A 20,277-nucleotide genomic window follows, 5' to 3' on the forward strand; every position below is an offset into this window, starting at 1 on the left:
GCACAAACTGGTTTCTCCCTGCGTGTCCACTAGCAGACATTCTCTGTGCACTGGGAGAATGAGAAGAAGTGATACAGAACATGCCAAGCTGCTGCAATAAGAAGAAGGAGGAGAATGGCTCTCGTCTGGAGGTCATATCTGCCCAGGATGTTCAAGAAGCAATTCTCCAACCTGAGCATCAGTGAGGAGCAGTGTGTGAGGCATCTGTGCATCACTATACTTGCTGAAATCTGTCAGCTGCAGCAGTCTCAGAGCATGGTAAGGATCAGCCCAATGCTGTAATGACTGGGGTCGTAAACTTTTAGTGTTTGGTTCCTTTCAGGCTGGAGCTGGAGGTATTTGCAACCTCTTCCAGCTTGCCATCACATGTTGTGTAAGGGAGTCACTGACACTTTCTATTCACTGAGAGCTAACCACATCATTCTCTCTTGCTAGAGCAGCGCAGAGTGACCACATGGCTTCACTAGGATTACAGGCTTCCCCATGCTGTTAGATTACCTTGCCTGTTCACACATTGCTTTGCGAGTATCACACGTCAATTCTGCCTATTTTGCAATGTAAGGTGATTTCATTCCCTCAACATCCAGCTGTGTGATCATACACAGCCAGTCATGCAGGTCAGTCCTGACTCAGTTGGTGGCATTCTCACTTCTGAGCTGAGTCACAATATTCTGGATTCACGACCCACCCCAGGGCTTGAGCACAAGAATCTAGGCTGACACCCCAGTGCAGTTAAGTGGGTGCTGCACTGTCAGATGTTCTGTCTTTCAGATAAGATGTTAAACCTGCCTGCTCAGGTAGATGTAAAAGATCCAACGTCACTATTTTGAAAAAGAGCAGGTGAGTTCTCCTCATTGTTTATCCCTCAACCAACATCACAAAAAACAGGTTGTGGGAGCTTGCTTTTCACATATTGGCTTCTGCGTTTCCACACTTCAAATGTTCTTCATTGGCTATAAAGTGCTTTGAGGTGGTTGTGAAAAGTGCTATATAAATGGAAGTCTTTCTTTTCATCAATGCTCAGTCTCCTGGCAGCAGTTAAGATGCCTTCGTTCTGTGTAGTCACTTTCTCAGCAGCATTTTGAGACACCACATTAAACTGCTGTTTGTCAACTGTGTGACAAGGATTATTTGCTGACCACATTGCCAGGTCCGGCCCACAAATCATTCACAAGTGAGCAACATGTACACAACAAACAGCAAGCTGCTGCCCAAAACGTGACAAAGAAGATCATTGACTTCTAGACTGCTCTGGAGGTACCCTTCAGTACTCAGCAGGGCATGAGCCACAATTCATCTTGCTCTGCTACATGCTGCATAAGTTTACCATCATGAGGATACAGCCAGTGGCACCAGCCAGTAGGTAAGCAGCTGAGGAAGAAGAGGAGGAGGCAACTTGGATTGTCCCTTCCAGCCAATCTATCTCTAAAGGACTCACCCAAGTGTGATACCAGTAAACGCATTTCCCAGTTGCCAACAATCCGACACTTTATCTTCCCTGCGTCATTGACCATTGGTGTCCTCTTGGACATAGTGCAAAATTAAAAGACAGCACATTCCAAATAATGTTTTCATATAAATGAAATTTATGGGGAGATGGTGGCATTGTGGTATTGTCACTGGACTGATATTCCAGACATCCAGGATAATGCTCTGGGGACCCAGTTTGAATCCCAGCATGGCAGATGGTGAAATTTGAATTCAATTTAAAAAGTCTGGAATTAAAAGTCTGACAAAACCAATGCCAATTGTCATAAAAACCCACATGGATCACTAATGCCATTTAGGGAAAGAAATCTGCCTTCTTTGCTCCATACCAACAGACTCTTAAATACTCTCTGAACAAGGGATGGGCAATAAATGCTGGTTTAGCCAGTGACACCCACATCCCATTAGCAAATGGTAAAAAAATTCAAATTTCATACAAAAGTTGTGCATTCCCTCAGTACCTGTCTTCCATGTGCCTTTCCCTGCTCGTACTCCTATGCAATGCTACCCGAGTGGCTGTAGCAGTGGGGGTTCTGCAGATGACCTTGGAGGATGATCTCGAGCAGCCCCTAGAAGGCCCAACTACAGATTGCATTTTCCCAGGAGAGGTGACTGGCTGACAGGCAGGGCTGGGGGAGGCCAGATGCTGTCGTCCTGAATGAGGATGGCAGCTTTGTGCTCCATAGGCAGCTGCTGCTCCCCTGGGGTGGAGCTGAACTGCTGTGATATCCTACAAACCTGCTTTCACCCTGTAATCCACAGCATTGATGGCAGCAAGCTGATTCAGAGTCAGCTTGCTCCAGTGCAAGATGAGCAGCTTCCACTGCAGCAGTCAGATTTCTGGTGGAAGCTGCTCATATTGCACTGGAGCCTGAGCTATCAGCCATCATTAGTTGCTTCATCACAGCAAGTGTTCTTGTGAAGTTGACCACCATTTCCACAGAGGAAAGGATGGACTCCAGGCTCTGCATTGTGCGGAGTTGTTCCAGACCCCTCCATGCCCCTTAACATTGACATTTTTGGCAGCCTTTCCACTGCACCAAGCATTACGTTGTAGATACCCTTCAGCCACCTTCTCTACATTGCCCCATTGAGGTTCCACTCTGAGTCCTCTGCAACCTAATTCATGTGCACCTTGCCCTCCTGTGAGCTGGTACCTGTAGTACCCTTGCTCCTTGCCTTGGTTGCAGGCCACTCATGCCTGATATCTCAGCACATGCATATCCCACCTCTAAATTACGTGCAGTACAAGCTGGGAGCTGTGAGTGTGAAATTGAGTGATACTGCATTTTCATCATCATTGTCTTATTGTTGCTCCTCCACTGCCTGCTCATGTTGCACTTATTTGTTCTCTGAAAGGAGAAAGACACAAGAGTAGGGTTGTCATGCCAGGAACAGAGAGAAAGCAAAAGGTGTATGCTTAAACTGTCTGCATCTTGTAAATCAGACAAGAATATGGATGGAGGTGGGAGATGGGGAGTGAGAGCAAGGATTCGGTATGAGGATACTGTAATCTTCAATGATTTCAACTTTTCCACTGACCTCGGTTTCAGCAATGGCCTTCTCAATAATGGCCTCATTGTCTACTGGATGTGGCTAGAACATGCAGGCTCACCTATGCCCTGCAGTTTAGATCCTGCTGTCTCTGGTTGTGTGCCACTTTGTCCTGTAAGAGAGAGGGAAGTGTAAATGAGTGAGTGTGCTGCAATGTGTGTGTGCGATGTTACTGTGTCAGTGTATGTAAGCTGTCATATGTGGGTGTGAGATTGAAGAGGCATACAGCTAGGTCACCAGGCTCCATGCTCCTGATGTACTCCTTTTGTAGGATGAAAGAGAGAGACACCTTGGGCGTACTAAGAACCTCTCTTGAGAGTGCTGGCCACCACTTGGATGGCCAGAGTTTAGAGCACCGCACGGCTGCCTGAAACCCCAACCACCTCTGCTCCACTCCACCTGATCAATTGACGGCAGTGTAGCCCATTGGACTGCATGCTGAGCTCTCAGCTCAGGCACAACCCGCACTTCAAGACTGCACTGTCAGCTTGAACCATGGGGGAGACAGGTCCAAACATGAATGATGACATTGCAAGAGGCTGTGAGCGCCTCCACCAGTCACTGCTCCATTGCCAACTTTCGCTAGGAGATTGTACAATGTGCCCAGTGATCCAGTTGTTCTGCAGTCCACTAAAATGCTCATTAGTTTGCAGTCTGTGCCCAAGGAATAAAATGCTCTGGAGTATTTAGCGGCACTTTCAGGCCTCTGTGTTGCTTGAGTGCGCAGATAAGCTAGAGGCCCAACTCCAAGCATGTCAATGTAGCTGCGTCTGAATTGTCTCAGGAATGGTCACTTTATACAAGGTTTACCTAATGTGTGGCTGCTTCCCTACCCCCCCAAAGCACATGCTTCTACATTACCATCAACTGCAGTGCAGTCCTTGCACCCTCAAGCTCGCCTCAACTGCAGAGCAGCCCTTGCCCACCCCTCTCCCCCACAAACTCACCCTTGCCCCGGCACCACGTTGTCAGCCAGCTGGGAAAAGGCGACTTGCCTGTGCCTTCGTCTGAATGCACGGCGCCTCAACTTTGAGGCCCAACAGGTGACCTTCATGAACACTGCTCAATGTTACTGTGCACTCATGTCCAAGTTCCTCTTGAAGTGCAGCTTACCAGGTGCACGCATTATAAATGCTGTTGTGCAATCATGCCGACGTGCTCAGATGAGCCAGCGTGGGGGATGGTTCCAGTGAACTGAGCTTATAATGACAGGCAGATGTATTACAAGGAAGTTCCCAATGTGCGGAGGCCAGAAATGTGGCCCGCCATTGACAGGAGGAGCGGACGATGTTGTGAAACGGATTTTTGGTCTTTCCGCCATATTGTCTGCTCATGCCCATGACGCCTGATACCAGCGGGCACAGATAATTCTGCCCAGTGTCTTGGGGAGACTGGGCACACTTCAGATGAGCTTCCAATGGATTTTGTTTTAAGTTTATTCATTCACTGGATGTGGACGTTGTTGGCTACGTCAGCATTTATTGCCCATCCCTAATTGCCCTTCAGGGGGTGGTGGTGGTGACCTGCCTTCTTGAGCCGTTGCAGTCCATGTGGTGTAGGTACACCCACAGTGCTGTTAGGAAGGGAATTCCAGGATTTTGACCCAGCGACAGTGCAGGAACGGCGATATATTTTCAAGTCAGGACAGTGTGTGGCTTGGAGGGAATCTTGCAGATGGTGGTGTTCCCATGTTTCTGCTGCCCCGATGGTTTCAGGTTTGGAAGGTACTGTCGAAGGACCCTTGTTGAGTTGCTATAGTGCAACATGATGTTTTTACCTCTGTCACTGAAGGTGAGTGGAGGTAATGTTTTCACCCCTGTTAGCCTGTTTGTATATAATATACCCGAAAACCTAATGGACAGATTTCAGTGAAACTTGGTACACAGATAAGGTATAGGCCAAAGGAAGAACTGATTAGTTTTTGGCAAAGATCCGTATCCGGAACCAGGAATTTTTTAAAGGATCTGTTAACACGTAAGATAGGGCAAATTGACTTTGTCTGAGGATGTTCTGGGTTGTTTGATTTAGACTGTTGATTGTTTTTGAAGGTTGTGGATTATCTCAGCTGCTGGTGGTGGAATTTGTCACAGCTGAAGAATACTTTGTGAAAACGACTAGCAATAAAGCTATTACATCTAGTATTATGTAATGAAGCAGAGTTAATTCACAATGTCACAGTAAAAGCTCCACTGGGAAATAGTGATCATAACACCATTGAATTCCATGTTAAATTTGAAAGTGACATATCTCAATCACAAACAAAAATCTTCATCTTAAACAAAGCCAATTACGAGAGGAGAACTGGCTAAGGTTCATTGGGTAAATAAGACTAAAAGGTATGGTGGCAAATGAACAGTGGGAAACATTTAAAGAAACAATTCAAAATGTTTAACAAAAATACATTCCGTGGAAGAACAAAAACTCAGCAAGAAAGACCCATCTCACTCTGGAAGTTAAGTATGAGATGAGATTAACAGAAGAGGCATATAATGTTAAAAGAACAGTAACAAGTCTGAGGATTGGGATTGTTTTAGAAACCAACAAAGGGCCATCAAAAAGCTGATTGTAATGGAAATAATATAATTTGAGAGTAAACTAGCCGGAAATATAAAAACAGATTGCAAGAGCTTTTATAAGTATACAAAAAGGAAGAGAGCAATAAAGTAAACATTGGTCCATTAGAATCAGACAAGAGAAATGATCATGGGGAATGAGAAAATGGCATAGGCATTGAACAAGTATGTAGTCTCTGTCTTCACGGTAGGAGCCAGAAGTTACAAGCCAGAAATAGAAGCCAGAGGAAACTTAGGAAAATAAAGGAAATTAGGGAAATTAATATCAGCAGAGAAAAAGTATTGGAGAAACTTAAGGGACTAAAATGCAATAAATCCCCGGGACCTGCTGGCTGATGCCCTGAGGTTCTAAAAGAGATAGCTGCCGAGATAGTGGACTTTATAAAATGCCTTGCTATCATTTTCCAAAATTCCTTAGATTCAGAAATGGTCCAATCAGAATGGTCGTTGGAAAATGTAACACTGCTTTTTAAGAAAGGAGGGTGAGAGAAGTCAGTGAGCTACAGTCCAGTTAGCCTGACACCAGTCATTGGGAAAATGCTGCAATCTATTATTAAGGAAGTCTTAACAATGCACTTGGAAAATTGTAGTATGATTAGAACAAGTCAACATGGTTTTACAAAAGGGAAATCCTGTTTTTTGAGGGTAGAGTATATAAAGTGTGGGGGGGTGGGCTGGGAGGGGGGGGGTGGTGGGAGGGTCAGTAGATGCAGGATACTTTCCAAAAGACATTTGATAAGGTGCCACACAAAAGGTTAATATAGGCAAGATAAGGGATCATGGAGTTTGGGGTAATATCTGAGGATGGGTAGAGGATTAGTTAACAGACAGGAAGCAATAAGTGGGCATAAACAGGCATTTTCAAGTTTGCTGACTAACAAGTGGAGTGCAGCAATTATCAGTGCTGGGGCCTCAGCTATTGATATTAATTACTTACACAAAGAGACAGTGAATAATGTATCTAAGTTTGCAGATGATACAAAGCTTGGTGGAAAGATAAGCTGTGGGGAGGATACAGAGAGGCTGTAAAGAGATATAGACAGGGTCAGTGAGTGGGCAAGAAGGTGCCGTATAATATGGGAAAGTGTGAAGTTATTCGCTTTGGTTGTAAGAATAGAAAAGCAGAATATTTTTTAAAGGTGTGAAACTTGTAAGCATTAATGTTCAGAGACATTTAGGTGTGTTGGTACAAAGAATGCAGCAGACAATTAGCAAGGCAAATGGCATGTTGGTCTTTATTGCAAGGAAATTGGAATACAAAAATAAGTCTTGCTACATATGTAGCTTTGATGAGACCACATCTGACATACTGTGAGCAGCTTTGGTCTCCATATTTCATGAAGGATATGCTTGCATTGGAGAAGGTACAACGAAGCCCCACTAAATTGGTCCCCGGGATGACTGGTTGCCCTGTAATGAGAGGCTGTGTAAATTGGGTTTACATTGTATGGAGTTTAGAAGAATAAAAGATAATCTCATTGAAACCTGCAAGATTCTGAAGGGGCTTGATAGGGCAAATGCTGAGAGATTGTTTCCCCTGTCTGGGTGATCTAAAACATGGGGGCACAGTCTCAGGATAAGGGGAAGATCATTAAGGACTAGGATGAGGAGAAATTACTTCACTCAAAGGGCTGTGAATCTTTAGAATTCTCCACCCCACAGGGTTATGGATGCTCCATCATTAAATACACTTAAGGCTGAGATAGACAGATTTTTGGTCTCTCGGGAAATTGAGGGATGTGGAGAGCGAGAAGCAAAGTGGAATTGAAACCCAAGATCAGCCAACATTGTACTGAATGGTGGAGCAGGCTCAACAGGCCTACTCCTGCTCCTGTATCAAAATGTAAGCAGTTTTCAAAGCAGGTGTTGGATGCAGATTGCTTTGAAGCAGAGACTTTTGATTTATTTTTCAGCTAATTATAAAGCATCAACCAGGCAGGGACAAGCCTGAAGGAAGAGCTGTGTAATTGTAATAACAGGAACTTAACACAGCATTTCAGAGGTATGGGCTGTACTGAGTACCTGCTTCACTTGTACTGTATAAAAAGCTAGGCCTTCATTATGGGACTTACCTTTGAACCAATTCAAAGGCTGAAAGCAAGCCTAAAAAGGAATGTTGTCTTGAGCTTCGATGTCATGGCCCGCAGTGGGCCACTGGGAAGGAATTTGGTGTGAAGACAATGTCCTAGAGACTGCCATCACCATACCTGGGTATGTTCTGTCCCACCGCAGGACGGACCCAGCAGAGATAGCGACATTGTGGCATACAGTCAGGAAGGAGTTTCTTTGGGATTCTGGAAGTCTCATGGCATCAGATCAAACATGGACAAGGAAACCACATACTGCCCTCCCTCAGCTGATGAATCAGCACCCCTTCATGTTGAACACCACTTGGAGGAAGCATTGAGGGTGGCAAGGGCACAGAATGTACTCTGAATATGGACTTTAATGTCCATCACCAAGAATGGCTCAGGAGCACCACCACAAACCGAACTGGCTGAGTCCTAAAGGACACAGCTGCTAGACTCGGTCTGTGGCAGGTGGTGAGGGAACCAACAAGAGGGAAAAACCTACTTGACCTCACCCTCAGCAATCTGCCTGCTGCAGATGCATCTGTCCATGACAGTATCAGTAGGAGTGATCACCGTCATTGTGGAGACAAAGTCCCACCTTCACATTGAGGATATCCCCCATCATGATGTGTGGCACTATCAATATGCTAAATGGGACAGATTTCAAACAGATCTAGCAACTCAAGACTGGGCACCCATGAGGAGCTGTGAGCCATCAGCAGCAGCAGAATTGTATTCAATCACAACCCATAATCTCATGGCCCGGCAAATCCCCCACTCTACCATTACCACCAAGCCAGGGGATCAACTCTGGTTCATTGAAGAGTGCAGGAGGGCATGCCAGGAGCAACACCAGGCATACCTAAAAATGAGATGTCAGCCTTGTGAAGCTACAACACAGGACTACTTCCGCGCCAAACAGCAGAAGCAGCATCTGGTAGGCAAAGCTAAGTGACCCCATAACCAACGGATCGGAGCTAAGCTCTACAGTCCTGCCACATCCAACTGTGAATGGTGATGGACAGTTAAACAACTAACAGAAGAAGGAGGCTCCAGAAATATCCCCATCCTCAATGATGGAAGAGCCCAGCACCTCAGTGCAAAAAAAAAGGCTGAAACATCTGCTACAATCTTCAGCCAGAAGTGCCAAGTGGATAATCCATCTCGGCCTCCTCCAGAGGTCCCTATCATCGCAGATCACAAAGGAACCCTAGCAAAACTGGTTTTAAACTCTAAAAATCCCATTTCTCCTTTCGCTGTTTTAAACTGTTCAAATCCTGGCTCTCCTCTTCCTGTTTTAAACTGTAAAAACCCAGGCTCCACTCTCCCTGTTTTAAGCTGTAAAAACCCAGGCTCTCCTCTCCCTGTTTTAAATTATGAAAATCCCAGCTCTCCTCTCGCTGTTTTAAACTGTGAACATCCTAGCTCTCCTCCCGCTGTTTTAAACTGTAACACACCCGGCTCTCCTCTTGCTGTTTTGAACTGTAAAAATCCCAGCCCTCCTCTCACTGTTTTAAAATGTGGCCTCCATTGCGAGAGGACTTGAGTATAGGAGCAAGGATGTCCTACTGCAGCTGTACAGGGCCTTAGTGAGACCACACCTGGAGTATTGTGTGCAGTTTTGGTCTACTTACCTAAGAGAGGATATACTTGCTATAGGAATGCAGCGAGGGTTCACCAAACTGATTCCTGGGATGTCAGGATTGTTGAATGAGGAGAGATTCACTGTATTCACTGGAGTTTAGAAGAATGAGAGGGGATCTCAGTGAAATGTAAAAAATTCTGACAGGGACGGACAGCCTGGATGCAGGGAATATGTTTCCTCTAGAACAAGGGGTCATGGTCTCAGGAAATGGGATAGACCATTTATGACTGAGATAAGGAGAAACTTCTTCACTCAGAGGGTGTTGAAGCTGTGGAATTCTCTACCACAGAGGGCTGTGGAGGCCAAGTCACTGAATATATTTAAGAAGGAAATAGAAAGATTTCTGGACTCTAAAGACATCAAGGGGTATGGGGAGAGAGCAGGAATATGGCATTGAGATAGTGGATCAGCCATGATCTTATTGAATGACGGAGCAGGCTTGAAGGGCTGAATGACCTACTCCTGCTCCTATGTTCTATGTTCCTATGTCATCATCCTCCTGCAATCGAGTGACTATTAGGGTTCAACTGCGTCTCCATGACAGGAGCATTATCACAGAGGGTATGTGCACTGCCATAAGCTAGACTGGAGTCAAATGTTCATAGATGCCATATGAGGATCTATGGTGTCTCCTCACTGCATGTCATCATCATCCTCCACAAATCTGGCAACTATGAGGGCCTGCCAAGTGTGCTTGCCTCCTCTAGCCAGTATGAGAGCCACATCGCTGTCATCTTGGCCTTCGGGGACTCCCTCATCCTCATCACCTTCGACATCCTCCTCATCGGAGGATACCACCAGCTCCTCCATCTCCTCCTCAGCCAGCTCCTCTCCCCGTTGCAGGTTGTAAAGGGCGCAGCAGGTGATAACGATGTGTGGCACCCTCTGTGGACGACATTGCAGGGGTCCATGAGGCCAATTCAGGCACCAGAATCTCAATATCAGCATCCCAATGGTCTGCTCCACCAAGTTGCGAGCAGCTGCATGAGCCTCGTCATACCGTTGTTCTGCTGCAGTCTGTGGCCGAAGCAGGGGTGTCATCAGACACAGCCTCTGCGGGTAGCCCTTGTCCCTAAGGAGCCATCCCTGCAGCTTCTGTGGACCTTGGAAGACTGTAGGAATCTGTGACCGACTGAGGATGTAGGAGTCATGCACACTGCCTGGGAACTGTGCACAGACCTACAGGATGTGTTTGTGGTGTTTGCACACCAGCTGCACATTCAATAAATGGAAGCCCTTATGGTTAACATAGTTGACCCCTTGTTGCAATGGAGATCTGAGCACCTTGTGAGTTCTGTCAATGGCACCCTGCACCTGTGGGAAACCCGAGATCTGGGCAAATCCAATCGTTCTTGCGTCCTGGCTCTCTTGGTCCCAGGTGAAATGCACAAAGTTGTGTGCCCTCGTGAAGATGGCATCCGTGACCTCATGGATGCACTTGTGGGTGGAGGCTTGAGAGATCCCACAGAGGTCACCTATGGAGCCCTGAAAGGAGCCACTGGCATAAAAATTGAGTACCACAGTGACTTTCACAGTCACTGGCAGTGGACGCCCTCTTTATCCCCATGGCACCAAATCCTGCAGTAGCTGCCAAAAACGACCAACCTGTTCCCTAGACATGTGCAGTCTTTGGCAACGCTGGTTGTCGGTCATCTGCAGGAATCAAAGGCAGTGCCTTTGACCCTGGGGCTAGCTGGGCACCGGCCAATGACAGCTCCCTGTGGCTCTTCAGTAGATTGTGTGGGAGCTCCAGCCACCCCTTCTTCTAGAGGATGCTGCTCCTGCGTCTGCACATGTGCATGCGCCTCCATCGCTCTCTTCTCCATTGTCTTCGCTCTCTGTATGCCACGAGGCATACAGCTAGTTCACCAGGCTCCATGCTGCTAATGTACTCCTCTTTGAGGATGAAAGACAGATACTCATGGGTTAGCTTGGGTGTACAAAGAAGCTCTCTTGGTTAAGTCTGAAGGCCCCTTAACGCATCCCGAAGAGTGCTGGCCAACATTTGGATGGCCAGAGTTTAGTGCACTGCATGTCTGCCCCAAACCCCATCCACCTCCTCCCCACTCCATAGATAAAAACAAAAAACTGCGGATGCTGGAAATCCAAAACAAAAACAGAATTACCTGGAAACACTCAGTAGGTCTGGCAGCATCGGTGGAGAAGAAAAGAATTGACGGTTCGAGTCCTCATGACCCTTCAACAGAACTAGGTGAATCCAAGGAGAGGGGTGAAATATAAGCTGGTTTAAGCATCACTGCTTGCCTGCCCCTACAACCACACCACCCCCCTCCACTTCCCTCCCCCCACCCCCAACCTCAAACCAGCTTTTGTTCCTCCCCTCTCCACCCAGCCAATTGGCGGCAGCTTTGCCTAGTGGGCTGCATGCTGTGCTCTCAGCTCAGGCGCAGGCATTCTCCTAACCCACACTGCAAGGCTGCACTGTTAGCTTGAACCATGGGGGAGACTGGTCCTGGATGCTGACATTGCAAGGGGCTGTGAGCGCCTCCACAAGTGACTATTCCATGGCCAGTTTTAGCAAGGAGATTGTACATTGTGCCCAGTCGTCCAACTGTTCTACCGTCCACTAAAATGCTCATTAGTTTGCAGCCTGTGCCCGAGGGGTGAAACGCTCTGGAGCACTTGGTGGCACTTTCATGCCTCTGCATTGCTTGAGTGGGCAGATAAACTAGGGGCCTGACTCCAGTCACGTCAATGTGGCAGCAACTGAACAGTCTCAGCTGCAGAGGAATTGTCGCTTTATACAAGATTTCCCTAATTCTTGGCTGCTTTCCTCCCCCCCCCACCCCATGCTTGTGCACTACTTTCAACCGCAGGGCAGCTCTTGGCCCCAACCCAAAGTTGCCTCAACCTCAGGACAGCCCTTGTCCCACTCCTCCACCGCACCTCAACCTTGAAGTCCAATAGATGACCCGGGCTATCACTGTGCAAAGTTACTGTGCAAAGTCACCTCCGGGTTCCTCTCTAAGTGCAGCCCGCCAGGTGCATGCCTTATATATGCTGTTGTGAAGCAGGTCATGCTGACATGGATGGACGATCCAGTGTGAGAGGATGATCCCGGTGGACTGGCCTTATAAGGATATGCAGATGTATTACCATGAGGTTCCCAACATCCGATGGCCGGAAACGCAGCCCACCATTGACGGGCTGAGTGGATGATCACAAACGGGTTTCACTACATCATGGAACCAGTTTTTGGCCTTCTCGCTATTTTGTCCACTAATGCCGCCAAACATACCTGACACCAGCGGCAACAGTCAATTCCACCCTTTGGTTTACTTATGCAACTATATTTTACCTGGCCTTGACTTAACACTATTTCCCTATTGCTTGTATTCCTTACTTAAATGTAAGTAGCCCCTCCTTTTGAAAAGAATGTATTTTTCTAATTCTGAACTACTTGATGACACTCCCTAACAGCAATTTCTCACCAACCAATGAACTTATGTTTCACCTCTGATGTTAGGTGCTAGGTGGTGCTGACTGCCTGTCCCAGGGTCCTCCTCTCGCACTCTCCTCTAGGTGCTACTGACCACCTGTCCCAGGGTCCTCCTCTCGCACTCTCCTCTAGGTGCTGCTGACCACCTCTCCCAGGGTCCTCCTCTCGCACTCTCCTCTAGGTACTGCTGACTGCCTGTCCCAGGGTCCTCCTCTCGCACTCTCCTCTAGGTGCTGCTGACGGCCTGTCCCAGGGTCCTCCTCTCGCACTCTCCTCTAGGTGCTGCTGACCACCTGTCCCAGGGTCTTCCTCTCGCACTCTCCTCTATGTGCTGCTGACCGCCTGTCCCAGGATCCTCCTCTCGCATTCTCCTCTAGGTGCTGCTAACTGCCTGTCCCAGGATCCTCCTCTCGCATTCTCCTCTGGGTGCTGCTAACTGCCTGTCCCAGGATCTTCCTCTCACACTCTCCTCCAGGTGCTGCTGACTGCCTGTCCCAGGTTCCTCCTCTTGCACTCTTCTTAAGGTGCTTCTGACTGCCTGTCCCAGAGTCCTCCTCTCGCATTCTCCTCTAGGTGCTGCTAACTGCCTGTCCCAGGGTCCTCCTCTCACACTCTCTTCTAGGTGCTGTTGACTGCCTGGCCTGGGGTCCTCCTCTTACACTCTCCTGCACAAGCTGCTGACTGCCTGTCCCAGGGTTCTCATCTCGCACTCTCCTCAGGATCAGTAACATCTGAAAGAAAGAGTTTTACATCTCGTCTTCCACAATCTCAGGACATCCCATGGCACCTTCACAGTCAATGAAATATTTTTTGAAGTGCAGCCACTGTTGTGATATTGGAGTGCAGCTGCCAATTTGCACACAGCAAGATCCCAACAGCAGCCATATGATAATGACCTGTTTTAATGATTTGGATGAAGTTTAAATATTGGCCGTGATACTGGGGAGAACTCCACTGCTGGTCTTCCAATAGTGCCAGGCATATGACAGATGTGATGTTCCTGAAATGTGAAGGTGGTGCTGTATGTTTTTAAACACCCCCATCTTTTAATGGACTGAATGAGCCTGTGTACTGTCTGTTTTGCAGAGGCGATTCTGATTGCAGCTTTGTGTATCTGCCTGGTCCTGCTCATCTCCTTACTGATCACTTTGTGCTGCTGCTGGAACCGGAAGGCAAGACATCACAGATTTCCTTCAAATACTGAAGAGCTAGCCTGACAATCAATGACATTACTGACCCACTACAGCGAGTGTGAAGATTGAATTGATCCAACCACTCCCCTGCTACATCAAGCTATGAAACGGCATATCCCCTGAGAACCCTGGAAAATTGAAATAACTAATAGGGGATGGCTTGCTTTCAAACGAAAATGTATTGCACACATAGCTAATGAATCTGTTTTTTATTGTAATGTCATGGTGGGGGGTACCTTTCCATCATAATGACTGCCTACTTTCACCTCCACATCTTTCTCTGTCTCTGTCTTTTTCTCAGAAATCCTTATCCATGCCTTTAACACCACCAGCTTTGACTATTCCAGTGTGTTTCTGTATGGCCCCGTGATCCACTAACACCTTGAATTGAGACTTCTCATCCCTGCTTAAGTTAGTTCATTGCCTCTTCCCCCTCCCTATATCTATAACCTCCTCTAGTTCTCCACTCACCCCCCTCTGAGCTCCCCATTTCTGACCCTATCCTTTTGTGTATTCTCTCTGTCTTCCCCTCATCATTAGCTATGTCTTCACACACCGAGACTTCATGTTCTGGAGATTCCAATCTAATCTACCACTTTGATTGAGGTTTTTATTATTTCTTCCACTTGCTCCTTCTTTAACTTGGATCTCCCGTACTCTGTGAAGTGCATTACGACTTTCTTTTTGAGTGTGAAATGTGCTGTATAATTGCAGATTGTCCACTGGAGCAACTTTAGCAATGGATTGTGAGCATCACTGTGAATCAGAGTCATGTTTACAGAGGTACTGCACCGTCTAGCCTCTGAACGGGCTGAAGTGAAAGGGATATTCTGTACATGACATGACAATTCCAGCATGAATGAATCAAACAGATTGAAAGCCACTTGCAGCTTAATTAAGCACATTTTGCAAAAGCCATGATTTGAATTTGAGCTAAAGGGGGAAGATAGCAATATACTGAGGAAATGTGTTCAGGTACTGCCATGATGGGCTGAAAGACCAGCTCTTTGCTTATGATTCTGTGCTGTGAATTCATTAGCAAAACATGGCAGTGTTACTTCCTAACGTTTTCCCTTGTGCTTTAGCCCTTTCAGTGTGTTATCTGTTTTAGTGACCCTTAGTGATCTTGAGGAGTCAGTCACTCAAGAAGAGCCTGACCCGCGACCAGTGATTGGCTACTAACTCAGTCCCACTTTCACTCTCCTTGTCCTTACCTCTGAGTGCATGGGAAAGCCAGGGTTCCACTCAGCACTTATTTGGCCCAGCCAAGTCCACCATTTGGCTCTTACTGTGCACAACATTTTGGGAACAAGCCCTTTACGGGTCCCATGTAGCGTGTGTTTTGTGATGATAATAATGCTACATTGGATTGCAGCACTGTATTTAAGGACAGGGCTCCTGTGTGTCTCCTGTGTTGTGAACTCCGCTCTTTCCCTTTAGTCAGCGGGTTGGCTGCTTTGTGCAGTGTATAATTGTTAAATATGCCTGTGTGCTGTGGAGTCTGTTACTATTCCAAATTGGAAAACGGTTTACCTGTCTGAGATGTGATGCAACACTTGAAGTTAGTGTTACTGTGGCTCAGTGTAGGTGTCGTCAAAGGTTCCATTATGGTAAAAACCAGGTCCACAGTCACATTCTGTGCCAATACACTAGTTTTAATGTATTAATACTAGTTGATTAATTAAAAAGATTAATCTGATAATGAAAATGATAGAGGGATTTGATCGGGCAGAGACAAAAAAATTATTACCTCTGGCAGTGAGTCCAGAAGAAGGGCATAATTTTCAGATTAAAGCTAGGCTATCCAGAATGAAGCATCTTTTCTCACAGAGGGCAGTGGAAATCTAGAACATTCTCTTCCTCCCAAAAAAGCTGTGGATCCTTGGGCCAATTAGAATTTTCAAGACTGTGAAGGATAGATCTTTGTTGTGAGGGGAATTGAATACAAAAGTAGTGAGGTTATGCTTCAGTTGTACAGGGCACTGGTGAGACCACATCTGGAGTACTGTGTACAGTATTGGTCAGCTTATTTAAGGAAAGATGTAAATGCATTGGGAGCAGTTCAGAGAAGGTTTACCAGACTAATACCTGGAATGGGTGGGTTGTCTTATGAGGAAAGGTTGGACAGGCTAGGCTTGTATCCGCTGGAGTTTAGAAGAGTAAGAGGTCCCTTGATTGAAATATATAAGATCCTGAGAGGTCTTGACAAGTTGGATGTGGGGAGGATGTTTCCTCTTGTGGGAGAATCTGGAACTAGGAATCACTGTTTAAACATAAGGGGTTGCTCATTTAAGAAAGAGATGAGGAGAATTTTTTTCACTCAGAGGGTCGTGAGTCTTTGGAACTCTGTTCCTCAAAAGTTGGTGGAAGCAGAGTCTTGGTAAGCAAGGGAGTGATAGGTTATCAGAGGTAGGTGGGATGCATGTTTCAGGTTACTATCAGATCAGCCATGATCTTATTAAATGGTGGAGTAGGCTTGAGGGGCTGAATGGCCTACTCCTGCTCCTAATTCGTATGTCTGTATGAATGTTGGGTGAGGATATGATTGAACATGAAGCAAACACAGGTAAATGGAGTTCAGGCAAAATCAACCATGAGGGGTTGAATGGCCTTCTTCTGTTTCTATGATTAAAGATCTTAATCTCAGTTAATCTTGATTTTATTCACACATTTAATCACCATCCCCAACTCCCAGTTCCTCATTAAAGTCCTTGAATGCGTGACTGCCTCCCAAAGCTTTCCTGCATTCCATATACCAACTTTTCTAATTGAATTATTCTATGCCACAGTTCAGAAATGGCCCCAATCAAAGTCATATCGGTCATTCTGTGTGACTGTGACCATGGTAAACTACCCTTCCTCATCCTTCTCGACCTGTCTGCAGCCTTTGACATGATTGATCGCACCTCCTCCATTAACACCTGTCCTCCACCACCCTGCATGGGACTTCATTCAAACTATCCAAGAATCACCTGCAATAACTTCTCTTCCCATTCCTATGGATTTATCCTGAAACCCCTTTCTGTTTCTCATCTAAATGCTGTCCGTCAGCAACATCATCCAAAAAGGCATCAAATGTCACATTTGCACTAAAGCCACCCAGACCTACCTGACCACCACCTTTTATTTGTGAGACTGTTTGTCCGACATCCAATACCAGATGTGCTGCAATTAAATATTGGAAAAACCGAACCCATTATCATCAGTGTGCAGCACAAACTCCATTCCCTTGCCACTGATTCCATCCCTCTTGCTGACCACTATCTCGGGCTGAATTAGACAGATCACAACCTCCAGGTCTTATTCGACCCTGAGCTGAGCTTCTTACCTCATAACTTCCCAATCACCAAGGTTGCTTACCTCCACCTCATAACTTGCCAATCTTCACCCCTGCTTCAGTGCATCTTCCACTGGAAACCTCACCCATACCTCCACGCTGGTCTTCCACCTTCATCTAAAACTGCTGCCTGTATCCAAACTTTAATCTCGCTCACACCTACCCCTATGCTCACTAACCTATCTATCCATTCCAGCAACACCTCAATATTAAAATTATCATCCTTGTGTTAAAATCCCTCCATTTCACTGCAGCCTCCTCCAGGCCTACAACCCTCTGAGATCTCTATGTCCCACCTATTCTGGACTCTTGTCACTCACTTTGTCTCACTGTTGACTGTCTAGGCCCTAAACTCTGGATTCCCTTCCTGAACTTCTCTGCGTCTCGACCACTCTCTCCGCCTTTAAGATGCTTCTTAAGACCTACCTCCTGGACCAAACTTTTGGACACTTTCCCTCTGAGTTTTGTTCCCCACCTTTCTTCAGTCCATTCCTCTCTACAGAACAGGCATTTTTTTTTAAATGCCAAAAATGTTAAAGTACACATGGCAGAAATGAATTAACTTGCTGCCTTTGTCAATATTTTTTAATTGTCAAACCATTACTTTTGATTGCATTTCCTGAGAGTTTTCTATATACCTTTCAAGCTTGTCACAAGTTTGGCTGGTGCAATTTTCTGAGGGAGAGAGCTGAATGCCTTCAAGTCCATTGGAGGGACAGTTCTAAAGATAAGCTTCCCTAACTAGAGACAAATATCCCATACGATAATAAGAGATAGCAATGTATCATGCTTGTTATTTTTGTATTCAAGGGCTTCAAGTAAATAATTTTGTAATTCAGTGAAATTTGGTCTATTGCATAATGCTGCTGATTAATGGTTACTTTTAATAAAGCCTGATTTATACGTCCCACACCCTGCTGATGATTATTCTTCTGAATGTCTTGGGGAGACTTTCCCAGTGAATTATTGCAGAATCAAGGGTTTCAGTTCAGTCCCAGGTCAATGTTGCATTCAGACATTGGTCCAAATTCTGTTGCATTATCAGATAATCCTCTTGATTTTCTCTTTATTCTAGAACTAACAAGGGGGAGTTCCACATTTGATTCAGTGAAAAGTAATGACTCAGATTTCATTATGACAGGGTCTTTGCAGGTGAATATTATGGGAAGGGTAGCTGACATGATTGTTGGTGATTGAAAAGACTAATTCCTGATCTGCATCTTAAGCAGTTGGGATGCAAGGAACCCAGTTTGGAGGGGCTCTGGTATAAGCAGACTCCTTCCGTTGTCTGTACTTTTCTCACATCTATTTGTTCCAAATTTGTAGATTGCTTTCCTGATTGTTGTAGGCCAACTGTCTATCAGCATCCTCCTGCTCCCATTGGTCAATGTCAGCCAAAGAAAGCTGTCTTTTCAGCTGGTCTTTGAACTGTTTGCAAAATGCACCATGGTCTCAATTACCAGGGCATAGTTCACCATAAAGCACATTCAAGGATCCTCAATATGTGACCCATGTCCTGCCCAGCACAATTGACATTGTAAGAGATTGCAGATTGCCTCTGGTGAGGATCTAATTGTTCCTGTTGCACTCCTGCCACCTGATATTCACGATGGATCAAAAACAGCATTGAAGGAAGGTTCCAGTGGTCGTATTTTTGTTTTCTGTAGGGAACCTATGATTCTGACCCATTCAAGAGGATGGTGATGGAAATCACTCTGTATACTTGAGTTTTGGTAGGGATGTGTGAATGGTTTCGCTAGGCACTCTTGGAGAGGCGGCCAAAAGAGTTGTTGGCCTTGGACAGTCGAGTTTCTATGTCCTTGTCAATAGTGACATAATTTGAGAACATGCTACCACAGAGATAAACTGTTCTACTGCATTGAGGTTGCTTCTGTCAGTAATGATCTGCGGTCGATTGTAATGTCCTCAAGGATGTGCTTGATACAGCATTTCTATTTTCTTCATGCAAATAGTAAGGCTCTTAGAGAAACAGATGTGGTTAACAGCCTAATGGGGTGTAAACATTTATCTAACAAATAGTCATTTGGTAGTATAAAACTTGATTATTGCTGAAAAAAGAAACATGCTGCTACTGTGCAGCAACAACATAAATGATAGCCTCCACTAACAGGATGCTGCCATCAAGCCAAAAAGACTTCCTGCCTATCACGCCAATGATTGGTATATGAATTTCAGTGCCGGCGTGATGTCAGGTATAGAGACTTGCTAAACAATCCTGATTGTGCTAAGAATTACACTGACTACCAATTTATGATTATCATTCAGGGTCACAGGATCACTTACACGTGCTAGAAGTGACATATTTTCACACATGGGGCCATGTCCTTTGCAGACAAAAAACACATGTCCATGCATTGAGGCTTTTTCAACTAAACAAAAGCTTGGGGAACAACAATTCTCTGGTTCTTTCCCCATGGCAATGTCTTGACCAAACAGAGTCAACATCCTGGTTTGAATTTAAACAAAAGTTTGGCAGTTAACTGTTCTCTGATGAAGTCTCCATGGCAACACCTCTATCAATCAGAGTCCACTTGCCAACCAATCAGCACTCTTTTCTCATGCAGTGTAAATTGTTGTTCTGTTTACAACTGGCATTCTTGGGTATCTGTCCTGATAAGTGCAAGTTGGAAAGCTTTGACAGCATGTCTCTTTTTTCATCAATTTATCTGACACTGATCATATGATTGAGTTCATTGTGGTGCTTGAGAGGGAGAAAGGTGAAACAGTTACTAAGATTCTAGATTTGGGTAAAACTGGCTGCAGTTGGCTGAGATCGAGATGGTCCGCAATAAACTGAGAAAACCTGTTAATGAATAAAATGACAAGACAGTGGGAGGTGTTAAAAATAATTTAATGTGATGCAGAATCAGTTTAAAATTAAAAGACAAAACAGACAAAAATGCAAAAATTAGCACCGATCTTGGCAAACAGGAA

General features: G+C 45.6%; 1 protein-coding gene across 4 annotated transcripts in view; it reads left to right on the forward strand.

The window, feature by feature from the left end:
- Positions 1 to 16,036, forward strand: part of LOC121283645 (lysosomal acid phosphatase-like) — a 248,214-nt gene extending 232,178 nt beyond the window's left edge. For 3 of the 4 annotated variants that reach the window (XM_041198438.1, XM_041198440.1, XM_041198441.1), the window contains one exon: positions 13,879 to 16,036. In XM_041198438.1, coding sequence (XP_041054372.1) covers positions 13,879 to 14,009 — 131 coding nt within the window. In that variant the 3' untranslated portion in view covers positions 14,010 to 16,036. The remainder of the gene's footprint in view (positions 1 to 13,878) is intronic. The other variant, XR_005944304.1, reaches the window with a different exon arrangement.
- Positions 16,037 to 20,277: the final 4,241 nt, after the last annotated feature.

The sequence above is a fragment of the Carcharodon carcharias genome, chromosome 10, assembly GCF_017639515.1.
Source record: "Carcharodon carcharias isolate sCarCar2 chromosome 10, sCarCar2.pri, whole genome shotgun sequence".
NCBI classification, from domain to species: domain Eukaryota; kingdom Metazoa; phylum Chordata; class Chondrichthyes; order Lamniformes; family Lamnidae; genus Carcharodon; species Carcharodon carcharias.